The sequence below is a fragment of the Giardia intestinalis genome, chromosome 5 (genome assembly GCF_000002435.2).
Source record: "Giardia intestinalis strain WB C6 chromosome 5, whole genome shotgun sequence".
Lineage (NCBI taxonomy): Eukaryota > Fornicata > Diplomonadida > Hexamitidae > Giardia > Giardia duodenalis.
In genome coordinates this window covers 1571308-1590441 of record NC_051860.1, presented here as the reverse complement: position 1 = coordinate 1590441, position 19134 = coordinate 1571308, and the positions used below count along the sequence as shown (strand labels likewise).

Sequence of the window (19134 nt, the reverse complement as noted above, 5' to 3'; positions counted from 1 at the left end):
CATGCTTGGATTTACAATCCGGAATTACATATTTCATTAACGATATCTTTTCTCGAGAAGTAATGGCTCGAGAACACTCGAGACAAGTTTTCGAGACCACCTGCTTCTTCCACCACGACCTCCTCAAAGGCATTGATAATTTCGTTTGCGACGACAGTTACAAATTCGGATAAGATATCCTGGGACAATGAGGTTATGAATTTAGATGCAGTTGTGTCAGCTTTGCGGAACAGCATGCCTAACTCTGGGATGGCATGGATTGATTCTTCGGCAAATTCGCGACGTTTGGTTGCTTCAGTGAGCAAGCGGTTAACAAAGGACCTGCTGAGGACGGGCAAATTTATCTCTGTAGATATACTCATCGTTTGACGAGGGGAATGCTGTATTAGGCTGGCGTTAACAGACCCAGGTGGGGTATAGTCGACAAGAGGCTTATCTTTGAGCCGATGCACATTTGATTGCGAAGTAGAGCGCTTTCCCGCTGTCTCTGTCTGGCCTGCGATTATGTCTGACTCACGCAGGGAGTTCTCTGTCACGCTGGTTGCTTGTGGCGCCCCTTTTGATCGTGGATTACTCTTGGTCTGTACTAAGTCTGCCTGCAAGCGTTTGAGAATCTCGTTGTGTATAGCTTCGTTGGTCATCAGATCGTTGTGATTCATCTGAGAGGTTGGTGGTGCTGGATAGCCTGTGTCTATGCTTGCATCAGCAAGTGCTGAAACCATGGAATCCGTCTTGATCTTCTTTAATTGATTTAGGATTCGTGTCTGTGCCTTCAGCGCTTCCAAAATGTGCTTGCTCTTTTTAGGCCCTTCTGAGCCTGGGGCAAGAGCGTTTAGCTCGAGAGGATCCATAGCATGATTGTTTTGAGTCGGCTGAGCGGCAGCTATGCGTGCACGACGTTCTGCTAATTGGTTTTGAAATTCTAAGTACTGCTGATACTGTGGATTGCTGGCTGCTCCTATCGTGTCTAGGTCGTTATGTTGTGCCAGCTCATCGAGGACGGAGTCTTCAACTGCATGACTCTTCATAGACTGTTCCTTAAAGATTCTGAGATAGTCAGACTTGCGCACAATCCGGTACCTCTTATTTCCTACTGCGCCCTGCCTCTTAGAGGGCTCGCTGGCTAAGACAGATTTGAAGATCGGGGTGTCTTCCTGTCTGAGCTGATCTCTCACCCCGAAGCGGTCTTCTGCTGGGGGATTGCGTGCCTGCATCGACTCGTTCTGTAGCTCTGCATTTCTAAGCGCAATGGCTATCTTCTCTTTCATCGTTAAGATGTGATATCTTTTCGCTGGTACTTTACCCTGCTCTTGCTGATCGGTCAGAATACTCGACTCAGGCTCCTCGACTATGGGGTCTTGTATCGACTTGAGATCATTTACGTATTCAGTAGGCTCTAGCTCTCCACCAGCGCGCACAGCCGGATTTGATGACGCAGGACGCTCCTTTATGGGAGATATGGCAGTGGCAATGCCCACTTGGGCTGCAATCTGGGGCTTCCCTGGCGCTGAACTAGTTCTCTGACGGAGAACGCGCTGATCAGAAATCTGATCGTGAGCGTCCATTGGCGCTAGCTCTTCAAGAAGTTTTTCAGTGGGCATAGACCTGCTAATTTTGTATTTCTTGCTGCCATTAGCTTGCGGCTCCTCAAGAGGGTCTACTCTTGAGCGCAGCACCTCTATTGACTCCGAGGGTGGGAGAATCTTGTACCTCTTTTCTGGCTGGTCTTGCCGCTGGGACAGCACCATGGTTTCGTTGATAATGATGTGGGGCGGCATGTCTGCGAATTCTTTGCGCCAGAGTTTAAAAACGCACCTATTTTATATTTTAATATATTTTGCAGGAAATGGGCTCAACAACAAACATTCAACAGTGGACAGAAGCCCTGGGAAACAAGGCCGATGACTGCAAAATCAACGCCTTGACGGAGGCATTGGGGGCTGTAGCCCGGGGAGTGGATCTACGGCAACTGGTTCCCTCGGTTGCGAAAGTTGCGAAGGCCACCAATCCAGAAGTAGTATCTCTAGCACATTTATTTCTTACATATGTGGGACGCAAAGATCCACAAGCCTTGCTTTTGGCTGTCAATGCCCTTGAAACTAAGGCAACTCAGGGCAACACCCCCATGATCCGTGAGCAAGCCATAAGGACCTTGGGCGAAATTTGCACCCCAGAGATTATAGCGAACGTATCTGTATGTATTAAGAAGGCTGCATCTGATGAGAATGCGTATGTTAGGTCTGCTGTGGCGGTTTGCGTGTCCAACATCTTCAAGCTTGATGCTCAGAAGGCTTGTGAGGCAGGACTGCTAGACATTTTGGATGCCTTGATCAAGGACCAATCAGTAGACGTTGCAATTGTGGCGTCCCGGTGTCTCTTTGCTGTAGACAAGGAGAGGCTGAGCCTCGATCAGTGCATAGATCTCCTTCGCAAGGCCTCCGATGCGTCACTGTGGAACGTGCTTGCACTTCTAGAGGTCCTTGATGGCTGGTGCATCACTGAGGTGGAGGACGCCAAAGCTGTCATTGAGTGTTTATTCCTGTTGGTGCAGCACACAGATGGCTCTGTAGCAATATCCTCACTGCGAATAATACTAAGAACAATCGAGGTGCTTCCAGATAAAAAATTGAGAGAAGGGATGGTCAGCAAGTTACTTTTAGTTTTAATCACCCTTACTCTTTCAAATTCTTTCGAACTACGTTATGTAACCCTGAGTAGCCTGCCCGCCCTGATCCAGCAGTACCCTAGCTTGTTTAATGGCCATGTTCTGTACTTTATCCCGTGCTACACGGACGGAAAGGCGATAAAGCTGTGCAAATTGGACATCCTGTACTATCTTTCTAATAATACAAATGCGAAGGAAATCATTGTGGGATTGGGGAACTGGGTCTTGAATGAGATGTCTCCCGACATTATCAGGAGGTGCATCGAAACCTTCGGTAGGATTGCCGTCAAACTGTGCCTGTTTGCAGAGCGCATACTGAATGTTTTCAAATCCATCCTCTCAGCCCTGCTGGGCGAGTCTATGGACAAGCGGCCTAGCATGCTGTTCAATTCAGTTGATAGCGAACTATTCAGCTCTTTCCGCAACGACTTGACAGCACAGCGCATCACAAGAGACGGGAGTGCAGATTTAGATGAACTCTCGATTTCCTCGTCTGTCCAGGCAGTCATAGAGGAGATGGTTGTCCAATTAAGCACGCTCTTGGTGACATACCCCACTAGTGTAGCTGATGTGTTACCCTTTTTTGAGCCACTTCTCTACTTAGTCAGGACAGAGAGGGGGATAGAAGCATCATTGAGCATATTTCAGTACTATCAAGCTAACAGGCAGCACACACTAGAGCTATTTACTATGAGTTTGGCAAAATCAAGCAAATTTAGCAAGTATAGCCCGGCACTTCGGCTTATGCTTCTTCACCTGCTACTTCAACGGTACTTCAGTCTATTAAAAGATAGCCTAAACGAGCATGAAGAATTCACGTCCACTGACTCGGTACACGATACGGTGGCCGTTTTGACGGATGTATTTGCTAAACTAATGGTTAGGGACAGCGAACCCATTGTACAGCTACAAGCAGGGCTCTACTACAATATCTTTGTAGTGCTCAGGCAGGGGGCCCAGGCAGATGCTTCCGCATCCAATTTAGACGAAATATTGTTGTCTGTTGAGCCTCTTCTCCACCACAATATAACTCTTTCAAATGGCTCCGAATCAGACATTATTACACACGACCCTGTGGGCTCTACAACTTCTCCTACTGCACAACGGTTGCGGGATACGCAGCTTTTCGGCACGGAAGCACATCGCATTGCTAATTGTTCTACAGTGCTTAAGTTCGTTACTGGCCTGAACAGAAATTGAAGAGGTAAAGACTGTAAACAGCCGGAGCTATAAGAACTACAGATGGAAGAAAACGAGTGGATGTCCATGCATTTAAGGCTGGGTTTTATACTTAGAATAGGATGTGCGGGTACGGGTTCGTCAACGAAGCACGCTAGAGAGAAGTGCCGAGGAATTTGGAGTAGGGTAGGGTAGAGCGCAACGCGTCATCCATGTGGAGATATAAAGGGGTAACTCAACATGTATAACAATTTATGACTGTTTGTATGCACCCCCAAATAAAATGTATACCGTGCTTATGTGGTATTAGACAGATCGATGCACTTGCAGATAAACAAGGTCCAGAGGTTTATCGTTAGCAATCACAGGGCATCGAAAATTAGACACCTCTCTTCCTGCGTTGTTGCGAATGCACCATGTTGGTTCTCCAGGCCTATAGCCCTTACTAGCCCAATTGTGGCTCCTTTACAGGTTCTTTGTTATAACACTTTGTATTCTTTCACAGATTTTATAATACCTTTAAAAAGCAGTGCTATGGATGCGGAGGTGCACGATGCGGTAGCAGTTGGACCTAGTACACTTATAAACATTTGCGGATATTTAGCAACAGAGTGCCGAGCAATAACCAGCAAGGAGGGCGAGAACGTTCAGATTCACGTTCTTTTGCTTGAAAAAGTCCCAGTGCATATTCGTAATTTGATCCTTTATGAGTACGAAATGTACTCAGAGCTCCAATGCCCGCATATGCTTCAGATCCTTTCCGCTAAGCTTATGCCGGAACATTCTCTTCTCCTTATCGAGACGAGAATGTGCTACGGAATCACTCTGGCTAGCCTGATGCACATGCACCGCCAGGCAGCTGTCAGCATTCCTGAGGAGTTTATCTGGTTTCTGCTCGTGGCTGTTGCGGAGATGCTTGCCGAGCTCCACGACTTTACCACGAGGTCTGAAATCGAGAGGAGATGCCATTTTGTGACCCCCTACAATATCTTTCTGTCTGTTGCCGGAAAGGTCCATATTTTTCCGGCCACGGAGTCTCTTTCTAGCGTTATGTGTTATGGGCAACAGTCGTACTTAGCCCCCGAGCTGCTAGGCTCATCCACTATGCAAGTGACGCCACAGTCTGATATCTGGTCGCTGGGGAAACTGCTTTCTGATATGTGCTTGCTCCTCCTTCCGAGCAGCCCCGAACCACCATCTCTGCCCACAGACACGGACATTTTCACGGTACCGGGGATACCAGGTCAGCAGTTTACTTACTCTGACGATCACGCATGCTTAGACTCTAGGTTCAATAGCCAAGCATCCGCTCATCCTTGTTATTCTCTCCTCCTTACTATTATAATCGGGAAGTGCATGTCTCCCGACCCCCAGGATCGACCACTAGCAGAAGAGCTCTTAGGATTTCTTCCTCGCGATAGTTTTCCTTCCACCTATCCCGTATTCAAGTCGGTACTTGGTGAGATTGGCTCGTAAATAATATAGGAAGCTTCTTTGCAGAGGCCGAGGCAGTGCATTAGCCGTTCATTAGGATCTCATAAAGTTTTAATAATGTCTAGTTGATTATCAATCAAGGTCTTTATCAGATGCTCGGTTATATAGAGCTTGTGCGGAGGCGACGCTCTGCCAGGTATAGGACCTCCTTCCTTAGCCTAGCATAGTCAGACCATTCTCGCAGTGCTAGCTGGCACATGACAACAGCATCTTCATATCTGTTGCTCTTGATATAGTTGTACGCCAAACGGAACGCCACTGTCGATGCGCCTCTGCTTAGAAGCCAAGCTGATTCGTAGTACTTACATGCATCATTGTAGCTGGCTTCCTTCTCCATCACGAGGCCGTAAAGCTCGTAGGAGATAGCATTCAAGTGGTCCTGCTGAGAGATGGCCTCGAGACTCTTAATAGCATTTGATAACTTCCCTGTTGTGATGTATAGGTCTGCTAGAGCTAAATTAGCCGAGACAGCAGCGTCTAAGTCCAACCATCTTGTCACCTGATTAGTGGCTATAATCTCGTTGACGCTGGGGATGATGCCTGCAGCCCGCTTGAACTGGTTGCGGGCTCTGGGATGATTCTTCAAGTGGGTAAAAACGATTCCAAGGCAGGTCAGTAAGACGATGATATTGGGGGTCATATCGGACATTTCTTCTATTGCTGACAATAAGTCATCTTTTGCCGCTTCTAGATCATCCTTGATTTTGTCCTTCTTAGATTCCAAAGGCACCACTTTGACCTTAGCGCCCTTTCCTTCATCCAACATAACTCTATTGATCTTGTCCTTTATGAGTTTATATTCCGTTACTTTTATATAACATAGCAGCGCGAGGTGGAGAGACGCTGCTTCTGCCACATTGCGGAAGGACAGTTTCTCCAGCTCCTTTAGGCTTTTGACTGCATTATTGACATCCTCTTCCTGGGCCTCGATGGCCGCCAGCGTCGGAACAACTCCGTCCCCAGTCTCGTCTACATTCTCTTCATCAGGGTTTCCTCCGGACTTGGATAGCTTCATGGCCATCTTCTGCATGGCCACAGCAGAGGTGGACTTGGTGGTGAGGGCGCTCTGATATCCGAACAATGGTGTGCGGGTGGAGTTGAGGTATGTCGTGCCCAATACAAAGTATGCTCTTGCCTTGTATGATTCCTGTAAGGTGTGCAGCTTTGTAGAAGCTATTAAGTAGGGGACGCCGTCCTTGACGCGACCCGTTTTAATGCATATAAAGCCAAGTCCTAGGAACCAATATCCATCAAGTAAACTGGAGCCGCTCTGGGCATTCTGTGATGACTGACTGTTTGCCATGCTGCCGAGTAGGGTTGCCTCTGCTGCAGATGCGGCATTATAAGAGACTCTTACTCCCTTGGAGTCTAGTGGCATGCCCTCTTCGTATTCGTAATCGTTGCTATCATTGTTGTCCTCATCCTTGTAACATCCACTGCCATCTCCGCGTTCGTCTGATGTCTCCGTATCTGATTGAACCATCCCTGCCATTTCTACGTCATTGTCCTTCCCAAAAAGAAGATTATGAAGGTTCCACGGATCTTGTCTGGTGCACGACTGCATCAGGAACGTATCCAAGGTGGATGCACGATCGCAGGTCATATCTCTTTTCAGCTTGTGTACTAGTTGCTCGAACGGACTTTTGAAAGCGTCCTGAACATCAGCACCAGACTCAGTATAGCCTTGAAAATCTGCATTAAAATCATCCATGTCAGTTTCATTATTGCCCTCTGTTTTCAGTTTTAGCTTGAGTTGAGAATGAAAGTCCTCTGCAAGAGTATCGACTACGGGAAGCTCTAGAGCGTGGTTCACATATTCGTTTGCTGTTACATAGTCATTTGCCACTACAGAGAATAATACGGCACCTAGCAGGTAGGCCTTTGAGCTTTCGCAAAGATCGATAGAACGCTTTATAAAGTCTAGTGCACTCTTAGCCATTCCCTTCTTCACGGGATCAAGGGAAATGTCTGGCTGAATAACCTGGTTGGTAAGAATCCCGGTGGACTCCAAGTATACATAAGCGAGCTCTAGGTACATCTCGGCTGCGAGGACTCGTGCTTTGCATGCGAGCAGCGGGCTCGACACTTGCGTGTTCTGATACATAGCTGGATTGTGTATCGCTGACTCTTTAGACGAGAACACTCCGTCACGGATCAGAACCTTCGGCCTCACTAAGGTTGTAAGTGTCTTACCTGTCTTCACCACGACACAGGAGGTGAACCAGTTAATTGCTAGTTGAAGCTTCGTGATTTTGTCGTCGACAGTAGTTGCAGGATCCTTTAAAGCGATACGGCAACGAAGTGAATAGACAGCCAGGAAAACAACATCAGTAGGGAGGTGATTTGTAGAGACGTCTGCGGTCTGTGGTAGCTGGTACTGAGAGGTGAGCTTCAAAACAGTGGCATCTGTCAGGTGCGCGATATCTGCCTCTTTGCCCATGCGATAAAGAAGCCTGATCAGCTCTGAGAAAACTAAAGTGTACGATAGAGAGTACCCCGTTAGATCTCTATTCCACGTTTCCAGGAGTGTAGTGACGAGTTCTACTAGCATGGCCTCGGCCTTGAGAAAGTAATGTGTTTTGCAAAGCGATCGGACATAGAGAGTTGATATAACAGCTTGGAAAAGTAATGCAGAGTCTGGTCGTAAAGAAAGTGACTTAGCATATTTCTTGTGATTGGTAAATAGAATCTCTAAGCACCTGGATGACTCCTTGGTCTTCCCAACAAATTGGTATGCAGACGCCAGTGAGAAGAGCTTCGACGGAGAGGCATTGTCATATGATAACTCTGACTCTGATCCCGGTGATTTATCCTTATCTAAAAGAAAGTGCTGTATGTATGCCGCCTTATCGTTTTTTAAATGAAGAGAGATGAGACACACAAAGTCTTCTATTTCTCTGTTGGTCTTTAGGTACGGCTTAACAAATGCTAAGGCTGTGTGCAAGGACATGGTTTCCGACGTCACTAGGGATTTGGACATCGAATATGCCATGTTTGTGGCACTTGGATTAACAAATATGTCGGTAAAAGGGAAAGGATCTGGTCCATATGCTGCTCCAAGGTAAGGGAAACTATTGGTGGAAGTAGATGCTTGTTGTAGGGCGTTCTTATCAGTTCCCGTAAGTGCATCAAGAAGATCTCCAACCACCGACGCAGAGTCAAGAAAAGAAAGAGCATATTCAGTCTGCAGTGCGGTGAACAGGTTTTCAGATGCATCTGTAAGGTTAAAGACTTGCGCCACGCCAGCGTTAATAAGACAGAAGACAGTCATTTTAGAAAGTAGATATGACAACTGCATGTGGACATAGAACAAGTTAGAGTTGTACGGCTCAATAGATAGTGGGTTGAGACGCCTGCCCTGGGATGTAAGCTCGGAATCGACTGCAGACAGGTACGCCTTCAAGTCATGATACCCACTCTCATCAAAAAGACGGAGTTTTAAAAGCGCAATGTGAACTCGTAATGGTAATAGTTCTGTATTGGCAAGAGAGTCATCCTTTAAGGTGATGATCTTGCTGGTTAATATTGTAGAGAGGGACTTGATGGCTTGGCTCCAGTCTCCACGAGCAGAATAGATTTTCGAAACAACGCTGGCAAACTTGGGAGTCTGCTCGATAGATGGATCTAGTAAGACAGCCTGTGAAAGAAAGAGCTGGACCTCTTTCGTGTTACCTATAACATTACTCGATGTCGCTGCAAGGAACAGCTCGTCCGTTGTCAGGCCCACAAAACCGTGCTCTGATGCCAAAGAAGAGAGGGCATACAGATGCTTTATGACAGAGTGATGCTCCTGCAAGAAGCTCAGCAAGTGGAGATTGGCCAGCCGCAGAGTTGGAGAGCTTATCAAGAGAGAAAGGATGATGTTGTAGCTTGTTGTTAGGATCTTGGCTTCATTATCTAGTAGTGGCCCGTCCTGGCCTGTTTTCAATGTATGAATAATGTATTTGCTTAGTACTGTAAGGGCAAGTGTATCAGGAAAGAGAGTAGAGTAGCACACATTGGCATGCAGTGGTCCGACACCAATCATATTCGCGAGGGGGTTCTTCGCCTTGGCAATAAGAGATGGAAGGATGCCGTGCATAATTGAAAAGAGAGACTTGCGAGCTGGGTGTGCGGAGGACATAGAAGATAGAATCACATTCATCGCAGCATGGCTACTAACATAATTTCGCCCAATCTCTTGTGAAGATTGACTTCTTGAAGAGCTCTCGTTTGCCAGAAGCTTGCTGGGAGATGCAGGAGCATCTAGCTCTGCAAGGCTAGTGTCGATGTCGAGATCGGCCAACATGTGCGCTTTGCTGACGGCTTTGTCATGGTTCCCCGAAAGAGATAACACGAGGATATTTAGGTCTTCTATGGTTAGCAAAAGACTGTTCTTGTCCACGCCCAATATAGAGATCTCTGCAAGGGAACAGTCCAATCGCTCTGTAACCTGCTTTATCTCTGCCAATGCCTCTTCTGAGACAGTCTTTGCATCGGCATCACTTCCATTAACGTGATGCAGCAGAGCCTTCGCTGATGATAAGTATGCCTTCAGAATCTGAAGCGGGGTCTTATAGGTGCGCTGCAACTTCGGATCACTCAGTACTTCTGCAAGAAGATCTCTCAGCGTGTCACAGACAGAGACAAGTGGACATGAACGCAACATCCCAACAAGGAAGCTGCATACAGCACTGAGCTGCTGTGGAGAATGCACGTTCCCTATGTCTTTTAGCAAAACATGCCTTCCTGCTGTAAATAGCACTGAATTCAGATCCGACTCTGTGTTAAAGCAGGCGATAGATAGCAGTGCTCCAAGCTGATTGGCTTTAGAATATGGGAAGTGCGACTGCTTGATATGATCTATGAGCTGCATGCCTGGAGGTAAAGTGGATCGATAGACTTCAACAGCAGAGTCATAAGCAGATGGGTCGAAGAGGACAAGGGACTGAAGGTCCTTGAGCACTATCCCGATGCGTGTATAGCGAGCTGTGACCATCGGCAGGTATTCTCTAAGAGCAGAAATATCCGACTTAAGATAAAACATAGTGTTTGCTAGAGCGATGACAGGAGAAGACAACGATTTAAGGCAAGGACTCATATAATCATTCAGTTTATCGTGAAACTTGTCAGGTACATCCTCCGATAAAAGGATTGCTAGTGCACAGCAGGCAAGGATCCCGTCAGTTTTGTTTTCTATCATATTAGAAAATGGCAATAATGCAGAGGGGTTGAACATAATAGACGCAGCAAGCATAGTAAGCAGAAGAGGGAGTGTGATGGAGATGAAGTCCAGCTCTAAGGATTTTTGTAAGACTTCTATTCTGTCGTTATCCTTTAGAGGACAAGAGCTCAAATAAACAAACTCAATAAACAGGGCAATGGTAGCCAGCTTTTCAGAGGTGTGTTGGCGGAGAGCGCTCATGCCCAGCTTAATCTCGTCAAAGCGGAGGTCCAGGGCTGCACGCAGGAGGCTGCGAACATCTGCACTGAAGCTACCATCTTGAGCAGTCTCTTCCAACAAAGCAGATATCCGTCCAAACTCCCCAGCAGAGCCATGAAGTATGATGGTCGCCAGCAGTTCTTCCATAGTCGAATTATTGCTAAAGCTTAAAGTTAAAACTTCTTTGCAACTTCAATGGAATATGCCAAATTTGTTGTCCACATAAGACATGAGTGACCAATGGTTCTCGGCGCTGAAGCGGGCAGACAATACCTACGTGATGGCTCACCTTGAGGAGTACTTTCTGGCAGTGGATGAGGGTACCAATTCTAGTTTAACTATTGCAGTGCTATATGCGAATAAAGAAGCCATAGCGGCAATCTGCAATCTTTATGCCAACACTCTTCGGACCGCCTGTGACGAGAAGAAGCGAACTGCCATACTGACTTCACTTACTCAAGGCATGAAAGCATGTCTGCGGAACGATGAGGCTGATATCTTTGCCCTGCTGTGTCCACATTTGCTATCTGCCCAGATAGTATCGAAAGTCGACATGATGGAAAGAGCCATTGAAGCCAGTGCATATTCCATAGTGGAACTTCTTCTGCGGGATGAGGAGCTTGGTTCTGAACACGTTGAGAAGGTACTTCAGTCGGTGCATTCACCCACCTCAGCTCAGTACAATCGTATAGTAGAGATGCTTGCACACCGGAAGCAGTCTGCAAGAGCCATTCAGCCGGAGTCCTTAGCAGATCAATCCGAACAAGTACAAACAGGATCTGCTTCTGCTTTGGACAAAAAGACCGGTGAATCCATTGCTACGGCAACTTCTGGTATGGGTACGCATACGCTAACGGAGGAGTGGATGGCGCGGGCTACCAAATCGATGCTACAGGAGGCCGTTAAAGCACTTCAAGCAGAGCTCTTGAAAGAGCAATCTCAATCTAGAAAATATCAGGACATTATTTCTAGTATACTGAGTAACGAGAAACAGAGCTATGAAACTATGGACACAAAGCTCCGCAGCCTTACTGAACAGCTGAAGACCCAGGAAAAACAACTGTGTGAAAAGGAAGAAGAAATAGCACGGCTCACAACAGAATTGACCGCAGCTACTCAAGCATCCGGCCAGATGGTACATCCTATATCCTTAACACTAACTTCAAACGCTGTGGAGACTCCAAATATGTCTGAGGAGGCGCAGATTAAGGATAATCTTGCTGCTTCTGCCGACGCTGAATCAATTTGCAAGCAGATGCTTTCAGAGTATTCAATACTAAAGTCTAATTTGCTGACATTGGGCCTAGAGTCTTCCATAATCTCGCAAAACTTTGCTAAGGTCTCCGTACTGACGGAGATTGCTAGTACAGAAATACAAACATTAAGAAGATCATGTCTTGATGCCATAGCGGAAGCAGAAGCGATACGCGATAGGCTTTCAGTCGTTCAGAATGAGCGGGACGCCCTGAACACGGAGTTGCAGCAGCTCAAACAAAGTATTACTTTACTACGACAAACAGCTGCAGAGAGCGATACTAAGCAGACTGACCCTACACATCCTCAGGATGTTCAAGAACCTTCCATTGAATGTTGCACCTCAGACTTAATCCCTTTAGCAGCTCACAATGATGTAGAAACAAGAATGATCGATACAATGACCATATACAGCTATTTAGAAGAAGAGGAAGGCAAAAAGGCTGCAGCAGACGATGATGCCTGTAGCCTGACCAAACTGATAGAACAGTTAGCTGACCACGGCGTGCAGGTGGAGTGTGTTGGTCCTGGTGTGCATTTACGAGTGGTGGACCCCACACGCCTGAGCATTCTCTTGCAAGAAGCCCTTCAACAACCAGGCGCTTCCGTTCTATACCCTTCTGAGTTCAGTGTGGCCAACTTTCATCAACTCGAGCGTCAAGCTGAGCCATCAAATGCTCGCACTGAAGAGATCCAAGCATTGCAACCACAACCACAACCACAATCACAATCACAACCAGGAGCAGAACTTGAAGGTTCACTTGCTGAGGCCCAGACACTAATAGCTCGGCTAACAGAAGAACTACTAGAAAAGGATAAGGCCATTGCTGAGCTAAATCAATGCCTTGCACAAATTCCTCTAGCCGATTGCGATGTTATCAGTGACCATCGGAAAGAGGGGGTTGGCAATATGGAGAGAGTGGCATGCATTTTATATCAGCGAGCTCTTTGTGAACGCGATAAAGTTCTTAGGGATATCGAGGAAAGCAAGGAGTCGGCTGACAACCCGTATATTGTTAGCTTTGTGACACAGCGAAAACTGAATTCTATTATTCCATGTGAAGAGACCTTGCTTCGCGAGTTATTTTCTAAAGCGTGTCTGCGGCATGACATTCTACATGAAGACGCCGATGGAATCTGGCTCGAGGTTCTCGAAGTGACCATTCAGGCCAGAAATTATCACTTGTCTGAGTATTTGCGATCAAAGTTGGTGCGAGTATCCAATGTACTCCATGACCAATGCAACCGTGGAGCCACACTTCATGGATTTGTACCCATGAACAATCTAGCCGCTGTATATTTACTCGCTCCCCGGCTCTCCAACATTCGCGACCAGAATGGACGCACCGCACTCATGGTGGCTGCCGAACTAGACCAACTAGATATTGTTCGAGTATTGCTACCTTATGAAGCAGGGGCACAGACGTCCAAAGGGCACACAGCTTTGATGATGGCAGCGCAGCTAGGGTATTTGCGTATTGTTCAGGAACTTTCACCCTTGGAAGCGCATATTTTAGATCAGCGTGGTCGCTCGGCCATTTACTATGCAACTGATGGCTCTGTCTACAAAGATGTCAATCTTTCCGAACGAATTATTGAGGTTATACAAGGACATGTCCACTCAAACAACTTGTAAGATTTGTAAATACCTAGCTATAAATGGCTGCAATGGCACAAATGGCACCAATGGTTGCTACAAAGATTGCTGCTGAAGTCCTAGTGAAGCTGCTGGATGTGTTGTTTTCGCACTGTCCTGTAAGAGTATTGAAGGTTCCTCCGTTGTCACACTTGCAATCAGGAACTGGACAATCTGTACATATGTTACTAAGCAGCGGTTTGTACTGACCACTGGGGCAAACCTCACACTTACCAGAAGTCTCATTAAATCCCACGGTTCCTGCACAAACACAAGACTCCCTTGAGGTGGCTCCTACCTTGTCTGTGGTCGTCTCACCGGGACATCGAATGCAGGCAACTTGGCCCTGACTTGGTTGATATTGTCCGTGTGGACATAGGATGCAGGTCTCAGCGCCTTGGAGTCCTTGGTAACTGCCCACGGAACAAGCTAAGCATGATGTCTTCCCTGAGCTATCCTGATACTGACCAGCAGAGCAATTGATGCAAGTACCAGACCCTGAGTTGGGTTGATATGTTCCTGGTGTACATGGAGTACATACTGACCCCGCTTTGGATGCAGTTCCGGCAGGGCAGGGTTCGCAAACTCCGTCATCAGTTAGTTGCTCACCGGCTTTGCAATCACTAGGCTCCACCGGTGGATCTACAGGAGAATCTACTTCTTCTGGTACCCAGGAGTGGATTCCGTCACGAGCTAAAATGTCCGGAAGGCGACAATAAGAGAACAGGTCCTTTCCATTAGAATTCTGGCCTACAACCTTGTCGCCATTCACCGACATGAAGTAACCTGTATCCTTTCCTGTTTCTACGTTATCTAGGATGAGGACAGGGATACGCAGGCATCGCTCAACGGTCGCGTCCACTAGGTCGCTTATCCAATCGGCCTTCTTTGCTGTATCGTTGTCACTTACAGTGCGCGCTATAATGAAGACTTTTGTGGCCAAGACGTCTTCACTCTGCTGCAGCATACTGTCTACCTTGATCATAAGATCCAACGCGTCGCTCCACTCCGGCTCTCCAAAGTTGCTAACAGTGACAAGCGAATAGTTATATGCCGTGGCATTAGGAACGAAGCTAGAGGGCAAAAGCTTATAGTTCACGGCCAGAGGCAATACGAACTCATACGTAGGGTAGTGCTCTGTTGCATGAGCAGCTTGCGCAAGCCTTGTACGGATGCGAAGCTTGTTTGCGACATAGTCTACTGTTTGCATATACAGCTCTGGATTCTTACGCCAGTAGCTGTCTTCAGTATTGATATCGTTTCCCAGGGCCACATACACAACGGTGTCCTTGACTAATGAACCCAGAACTGCATCAGCAAAGGAGTTCAAATAAGCATCTTGGCTTCCATCCGTGATGCTTTCGTAAACACTGTTTAGTTCCTTGGAGTTGCTCATGTCCCATATTAATAGGGGGATGCGTCCTCGGCTAAGTATGATCGGGAGCGCTTCCTGCATGTACGCATAGTCTGTGTGCTTAAACTGAAAAGGAACGTAAAGTGCATTGGTTGAGAAGTTGAGATTGACAAATTCTTCAAACTGTATTGGGGTTGACTCGTCATATTTTCCTTCGCGGACACCAATCGTGATGTTGTTAGTTAAACTCGCTGTAAGAAGAGAAGCCACAGCAAGTATCATTGAGTTTTTTACTGGATCTTTAACACAATTAACTGTTCATATTTATTTTTACAGTAAGGCTAATCTACATATCTGAAAATACATACTATGGAAATTACACTTAAATTGGCAATAACTTCGGACAGAAGATTGAATGCAATAAGATTCGATGTAAAAAGATTCTTTAGGCTCCATGGTTTCCTCGGCTTCATCCATAGTAGGCCGCAAGACCGCCAAGAAGGGCAATATCCGCACAAATCGGACAATCAAGCGGCTGAAGATGTATAACACTCGACCTGTGCGCGACGAGAAAGGTAAGATTCTCCACGAACAGTATCACAACCCTACTGCCCAGCTCGACGGGCGGATTGAACCATCCAGGAATTGGTTTGGAAACACACGTGTCGTTGGGCAGCAGGATCTTGCAAAGATGAGAGAGGTGATTGCCAACGAAGAACACAATCCAAACACATTTCTGGTGCGTAACAAGCGTCTACCGACCGCCCTTATACATGATGTAAAGCAGGAGACTGTTAGAATCCAGGAGATAGAGCCCTATCATCTCACTTTTGGGCCAAAGGCTCAGCGGAAAAGGAGCAAACTGACCACGTTCAACCCGGAAGAAATACTGTCCACGGCACACAGTGAAGTAACTAACTACGATATTGATAAAGACGGTAATACGGTGAGCCAACGGGAGCTCCGTAAGACGGCCTTTAGGACAGAGTACGATCCGCGACTAATTAGAGGTCAGACAAATAGGATTTATTCTGAAATATACAAAGTAATTGATAGTTCAGATGTCATCATCTACGTCCTGGATGCGCGGGACCCAGAAGGCACGCGCTCCAGATTTTTAGAGAGGTACATGATGACACCAGAGAACGAGCACAGGCACATGATATACTTGCTTAATAAGTGCGATTTGGTCCCAACGTGGGTTACTGCATCGTGGATATCGAAACTATCAAAGCTTAGACCTACAATTGCCTTCCACGCATCCATTGAGCATCCGTTCGGCCGCAATGAGGTATTTTCTATTCTACGCCAGTTTGCTCAGCTACATAGGGACAAAGCACAGATATCCGTTGGCTTCTGCGGATACCCGAACACTGGGAAGTCATCTGTTATAAATACTTTGCTAGGGAAGCATAGTTGTAAGACTGCGCCAATTCCAGGCGAGACGAAGGTCTGGCAATATGTATCTTTGACCAAGCGAATAAATCTCATTGATGCCCCGGGTGTCGTTTGGGCTACTAATCAACTGGAGCTTCCGAATGAGCTGCGCAATCTTTATGACACAGGAACTGACCTTTCGCAAGGGCGAGCGACCGCTGCGCGCTCAGCTATCGACGATTTTAACTATATAAATACTACAGACATACACCTCGTCCTTTCGGGGGTTCTACGCGCAGAGTATTTGGAATTCCCGGAGAAGTTTATTCCTTGCATACTTCAGCGTGTGAAGCCGGAGTACATCAACAAGACATATAATATTCGCCCTGCTTCTAACGTGGATGAGCGGTGGGACGGAGACGTAGACAAGCTACTGGAAATCCTTGCTTTCAAACAGGGCCGACTTCTAAAGGGAGGAGAGCCAGATACACGAACTGTGGCAAGGAGAATCCTTGAGGACTTTATCAGAGGACGGATACCACACTTTGTTATACCCTACACGCGAGAAGAGGTTGATGAGTACAATGCCACGATTGGAAAGGAGCGTAAGGCGTGGGGAAACAAGACAGATGTGGAGCTCATAAACTACGTAAATACGCAGGACCTAATGCTCCTTCCTAAGACTCTCAACTTCAATGAGGAGGAAATTGTCCACGATGCATTTGCGATCAATAACCGATTGGAGGAGGTTTCCGAGTCTGAAGAGGAGGAGGTCCACGGTACATCACGCCCCGTCCGAGATGTTGCTGAGATAGATAACAACTCTGAGAGCAACGAGGTTAACCTGAGCGACGCCGCCCCTGATGGAGAGACAGGACTGGCAGATGATTGGGACAGTGTCTTTGGACAAGGAGACACGCCGGCTCAAGCCGCATCTAAGAAGAAGAAGCTATCTAGTACTACTGCTGAAAAGTCAATGACAGTAGGTGAGCGGGTAGCAGCTGCTCAAGCAAAGGAAGTTGTCAATACCAAGACAAAGCCCAAGAAGCACCACGGGACAAGCGAGGGAATAAAGAGGGCTGTTAAGCTATTGAGGACTAAGAATCGCGAGCTCACAAGGGCATACTTGTCTGGGGTTGTCGGTGATGACGACCTCATCATGGTCTCCGGAGCCTATAAAAAGCAGAAGACTCCCAAACGCAACAGGGGCGGGTACGATCATGGAAAGACTGGGAGCCAATTCTACGCCAATGTGAGGGCACGCAGTGGGAGCAAAGCGGGCAAAAAATAGGAAGGGCAATTCAAAGGTAAATTCTCTCATGGAGCATTACACCGTTATTAGAAAGATAGGGGAGGGTTCCTTTGGGGAATGCTTCCTCTGCTGTGATAAGCGCACAGGCTTACACGTTGTGATAAAGGAGATTAGTATGGAAGATATGCAGGACACAGAGGTCCGGAACACAGAGCGAGAATCTGCTATCCTACTGACCATGGACCATCCTAATATTGTTCGTGGCATAGAGTCCTTTAAGGAGGACGGCTTTCTGTATATTGCGATGACATACTGCGAACATGGGGAGCTCACTTCACTGATCAAGAGGCATCACAAGAGCCAAATGCACTTTGAGGAGTCGCAGGTCTTACGGTGGATTGCTCAGCTTGCATCTGCTCTCTGGTACATTCATAGCAAAGGGCTTATTCACAGAGACCTGAAGTCTCAAAACATCTTCCTTGATCAGGATCTCAATGTGCATATAGGTGACTTTGGAATAGCACGCACGATAAACCCCGGCTCAATGGCCTCCACATTCATAGGCTCTCCCCTCTATATGTCTCCAGAGCTGATTCAGGGGACTTCCTACAATTCACAGTCTGATATGTGGTCACTTGGGTGCATGATCTTCGAGATACTCTGCCTTAAAACAGCGTTTCAAGCCAAGAACATTAACACCCTCATAATGAAGATCGTTTCCGGTAAGGTTCCCGAGCTGCCCGGAATATACTCGTCCAAGCTGCGAGATATCTGTCTAAACCTATTGAATCAGGTCCCAGATCAGCGGATGACTGCTGCCCAGCTTTGTGGGCATGATCTGATTGCACCATTTATTTTCGAGCTTAACCTACCTCATCCAGAGTCATTTGATCCTCCCACAGCAGCAGTAGGGAATGCATTTGCATCTAGGCTTTCTAAGAGTATTTCAGATCAAGCCATTTCCGAGGCAGATATATTTAGCAATACGAGCAAGATAAATATTTACATTAAGCAAGGAGTAGAGGCAGAAAACAACGCTATACAGAGTATTCGCCAAGGCGGGGCCTCCCCCACATATTCCACAGGCAGGCGGATGACAGGCGATATACCAGAGAGTGCGTCGTCTGCATTCAAGTACAACTCAGATCCAATTCTGTCACACATTTTCTCACAGCTCGTGCTCCTGGTGGACCATGATAGTACCGTTGCAAGTCAGTTGGTTTCTATCGTACGCCTAACATACTCATTTCAAGATGTAGATATGCTCAGAGACATTACGTTGTTGGACATACCACCACACTTTAACGACATATATAAGTCTAAAACAGCGTGGACAGACAACTCCTGCACGACGTGGGACCGGGAGACAGAGCTTCTATCGTGGATATTTGAGCGGATAGCAGGCGAAAAGGGTGACGCATGCCTCGGGCTCTGTCGGCTACTCGTCTCCGCCGACGATTACTCGTGATCAAAAAAAGAGCTCCGCGCTCAGTTTAGTGAA

At 46.9% G+C, this 19134-nt stretch overlaps 8 protein-coding genes across 8 annotated transcripts; 5 read left to right on the top strand and 3 right to left on the bottom strand.

The window, feature by feature from the left end:
- Positions 1-11: 11 nt before the first annotated feature.
- Positions 12-1778, bottom strand: GL50803_0011105 (uncharacterized protein; the record flags this gene model as incomplete). The annotated part of the gene is made up of 1 exon (XM_001709295.1): positions 12-1778. The coding sequence occupies one exon, from the start codon at positions 1776-1778 to the stop codon at positions 12-14; it is 1767 nt and encodes a 588-aa protein (XP_001709347.1).
- A 68-nt stretch (positions 1779-1846) lies between these two features.
- GL50803_0015339 (Adaptor protein complex large chain subunit BetaA) lies at positions 1847-3865 on the top strand (the record flags this gene model as incomplete). The annotated part of the gene is made up of 1 exon (XM_001709297.1): positions 1847-3865. One exon carries the CDS (start codon positions 1847-1849, stop codon positions 3863-3865), a length of 2019 nt encoding a protein of 672 aa, XP_001709349.1.
- A 513-nt stretch (positions 3866-4378) lies between these two features.
- On the top strand, positions 4379-5320 carry GL50803_0015338 (Kinase, NEK; the record flags this gene model as incomplete). The annotated part of the gene is made up of 1 exon (XM_001709298.1): positions 4379-5320. The coding sequence occupies one exon, from the start codon at positions 4379-4381 to the stop codon at positions 5318-5320; it is 942 nt and encodes a 313-aa protein (XP_001709350.1).
- Positions 5321-5438: 118 nt separating this feature from the next.
- GL50803_0011100 (Tetratricopeptide repeat-containing protein) lies at positions 5439-10907 on the bottom strand (the record flags this gene model as incomplete). The annotated part of the gene is made up of 1 exon (XM_001709299.1): positions 5439-10907. The coding sequence occupies one exon, from the start codon at positions 10905-10907 to the stop codon at positions 5439-5441; it is 5469 nt and encodes a 1822-aa protein (XP_001709351.1).
- Positions 10908-10989: 82 nt separating this feature from the next.
- GL50803_0011099 (Ankyrin repeat protein 1) lies at positions 10990-13650 on the top strand (the record flags this gene model as incomplete). Its single annotated transcript, XM_001709300.1, has 1 exon — positions 10990-13650. One exon carries the CDS (start codon positions 10990-10992, stop codon positions 13648-13650), a length of 2661 nt encoding a protein of 886 aa, XP_001709352.1.
- Positions 13651-13663: 13 nt separating this feature from the next.
- GL50803_0017120 (CEGP1 protein) lies at positions 13664-15286 on the bottom strand (the record flags this gene model as incomplete). The annotated part of the gene is made up of 1 exon (XM_001709301.1): positions 13664-15286. The coding sequence occupies one exon, from the start codon at positions 15284-15286 to the stop codon at positions 13664-13666; it is 1623 nt and encodes a 540-aa protein (XP_001709353.1).
- Positions 15287-15458: 172 nt separating this feature from the next.
- On the top strand, positions 15459-17672 carry GL50803_0089887 (Nucleolar GTP-binding protein 2; the record flags this gene model as incomplete). The annotated part of the gene is made up of 1 exon (XM_001709303.1): positions 15459-17672. One exon carries the CDS (start codon positions 15459-15461, stop codon positions 17670-17672), a length of 2214 nt encoding a protein of 737 aa, XP_001709355.1.
- Positions 17673-17700: 28 nt separating this feature from the next.
- On the top strand, positions 17701-19101 carry GL50803_00137719 (Kinase, NEK; the record flags this gene model as incomplete). Its single annotated transcript, XM_001709304.1, has 1 exon — positions 17701-19101. One exon carries the CDS (start codon positions 17701-17703, stop codon positions 19099-19101), a length of 1401 nt encoding a protein of 466 aa, XP_001709356.1.
- Between the last annotated feature and the right edge of the window lie 33 nt (positions 19102-19134).